This window comes from Coffea eugenioides, unplaced genomic scaffold (genome assembly GCF_003713205.1).
Source record: "Coffea eugenioides isolate CCC68of unplaced genomic scaffold, Ceug_1.0 ScVebR1_3201;HRSCAF=4372, whole genome shotgun sequence".
In the NCBI taxonomy this organism is placed as follows: domain Eukaryota; kingdom Viridiplantae; phylum Streptophyta; class Magnoliopsida; order Gentianales; family Rubiaceae; genus Coffea; species Coffea eugenioides.
In genome coordinates this window covers 10,892-13,682 of record NW_020863757.1, presented here as the reverse complement: position 1 = coordinate 13,682, position 2,791 = coordinate 10,892, and the positions used below count along the sequence as shown (strand labels likewise).

Sequence of the window (2,791 nt, the reverse complement as noted above, 5' to 3'; positions counted from 1 at the left end):
TTCCAAGAAAATACTCACTCTTACGACTCAAATTCTACGTGAACTTTCTGATTTTTTAAGCTAAATTTGAGCACTTGAGGAGCTCTACTTTCTTCAAGGTTTTGCAAGGGGCTGTGAGAAAATTTTGGTGAGCTCATTAGAGTGATCTGAGTGACCACATACGAGCGTGAGAGTATACACTCAGGGAGTGAAGTGAGACAAAAAAAAAAGTTACTTTTTCCCCTATTTACTTTTCTTTGCTATTAACCCTTGCAGGTACACTTGAGACTCCATGTCTAGTGGAAACGAAGGAGTATCCCGTCCCATGAACTTTGAACAGATGATGGAGCAAATGGAGAGGCATTTCCAACGCATGCTAGAACCCATTCAAGATGAGTTGCTGCAACTCCGAGCGTCTGGAACACCAAAAACCTCTAAGTCCATGCGAAGGCGAAGGGACGTGGAGGAGTCGTCCAATGGTTCCAATAATGATGATGATGATGAGGAACCTCGAATTCGACCAAGGCAAAGGAACCAGACTGGACCTATCGATGTATTCAAGGGAATCAAGATGCAATCCCTGAGTTCAAAGGACGGTCCGATCCCGAGGCCTTTCTCGAATGGTTATCCAAGATCGAAATGGTCTTTTCTTGCCAAAACTACACCGAGGTGCAAAAGGTGCAATTGGCCACCATGGAATTCACTGAGTACGCTGTGGTTTGGTGGGACCAAATCAAGAAGTCTAGAAGGAGAAATGGGCTACCTGAGCTCATTCCATGGCCCGAGCTTCGAGCCATGATGCGCACCCGCTTTGTACCTGGACGTTACACTAGGGATTTATACCACCGGTTACAAACCTTAGTCCAGGGCAACCGGAGTGTGGATGAGTACCACAAGGAGATGGAGATCCTGATGCTTAGAGCGGATGTACAGGAGGATCCTGAAGCCACCATGGCGAGATTCTTGAGCGAGTTACGACCCGATATTGCTGAACGAGTGGAACTTCAATATTATATGGAGTTGCATGAGCTTGTAGACAAGGCTATTAAGGTCGAGCAAAGGCTCAAGAGGAGGGGTACCACTCGATCAAATTTCGGCAATACCACCTACTCTACCAACCGCCCATTCCAACCAAGGAATGATTCTCGGCCTTCACCAAATGCTCCTACACCAAAGCCGAGATTCGAGGGAGGTAAGGTGGGCAACCCTAGTATTAGTAAGCCGCCCTCTTCTACTCCAAAATTTGAGGAGCCTAGGATACAAACTAGAGCTCGTGATACTCGATGCTTCAAATGCCAAGGTAGAGGCCATATTGCTAGTCAATGTCCCAATCAAAGGACTATGATTATGATGCAAAATGGTGAGATCGTGAGTGAGGACGAAGCCGAGTACGACGGCATACCACCTCTTGACGGAGGTAGTGATGGGGAATCGCCAAATGAAGAGGAGTTTAGTGCACCCGAGGGTCATTTTGGGACTGCATTGGTTGCAAGGAGAGCATTAACTGCACGTGTTAAGGAGGACGAGCTTCAACGGGAGAACATTTTCTACACCAGGTGCTTCGTCAACCAAGCACTTTGTAGTGTGATTATTGATAGTGGGAGCTGCACAAATGTTGCTAGTTCACTCATGGTGGACAACTTGAAGTTGCCTACAAGGGATCACCCGCGACCCTACAAACTCCAATGGCTCAACAACTCTGGGGAGGTTCGAGTAACCAAGCACGTTCTTATATCCTTCCAAATCCATAAATATTCTGATGAAGTATTATGTGATGTAGTTCCTATGCAGGCTAGTCACATTATACTAGGTAGGCCTTGGCAGTTTGACAGACAGGTGACTTTTGATGGTGTGACTAATAAGTATAGCTTCTTGTACAACAGTAAGAAAGTCACACTAGCTCCCCTTTCCCCCAAACAAGTGCATGAGGACCAATTGAAATTGCAACAAGAGTTTGAGAAGTATAGTGCAAAAAGGGAAGAAAATAAGAGAGCCGAGGCAAAAAAGGAGAGGAAAAAGGCTATAGATAGCTCGGCAAGTGAGGTAAAAATCGAGGGAAAACAAATGCTCCTGATAAAAGCCAAGAAAGTGAGGAAGTTAATGAGAGATGAGCAGCCACTTCTTATGCTTGTTAGCAAGGAAGTAGCTCTGAATGTGCATGAACTTGATACTGATATACCTCTCGAGGTTAAGTCTCTTTTACAGGAGTACGTTGATGTCTTCCCCGAGGACGTGCCAAGTGGATTGCCACCACTTAGGGGCATTGAACATCAAATTGACTTCATCCCTGGAGCTTCATTGCCAAATCGCCCAGCTTACAAGAGCAACCCGGAGGAGACTAAGGAGTTGCAAAGGCAAGTGGACGAGTTGCTTGGCAAACGATGGGCACGTGAGAGTTTAAACCCGTGTGCTGTTCCAGTCATTCTGGTGCCCAAGAAAGATGGTACGTGGAGAATGTGCACCGATTGTAGAGCCGTAAATGCCATCACGGTAAATTATAGCCACCCTATACCTCGCTTAGATGACATGCTTGATGAGTTACATGGGGCTGTGTTCTTTACCAAAATTGATCTCAAAAGTGGGTACCATCAAATTAGGATTAAGGAGGGGGATGAATGGAAAACTGCCTTCAAGACTAAGTATGGATTGTATGAGTGGTTAGTAATGCCTTTTGTGACAGCCCCACCTTCCCTTAAGGCGAACCAAAGGGGTTAGCGGACTGCCTGCCCAACTCTCGCCAGGACTAACGGTTCGGTATAGAGCGAGCTACGATCCGGAACTTACAAACGCGCGTAAACAAGTCAAAATGTCA

The 2,791-nt window shown here is 46.1% G+C and overlaps 1 protein-coding gene across 1 annotated transcript; it reads left to right on the top strand.

Moving 5' to 3' along the window:
* Nucleotides 1–618: 618 nt before the first annotated feature.
* LOC113757657 lies at nucleotides 619–2,469 on the top strand (the record flags this gene model as incomplete). The annotated part of the gene is made up of 1 exon (XM_027300805.1): nucleotides 619–2,469. A coding segment is annotated over exon 1 (1,851 nt), but the record flags the coding sequence as incomplete, so codon positions are not given.
* Nucleotides 2,470–2,791: the final 322 nt, after the last annotated feature.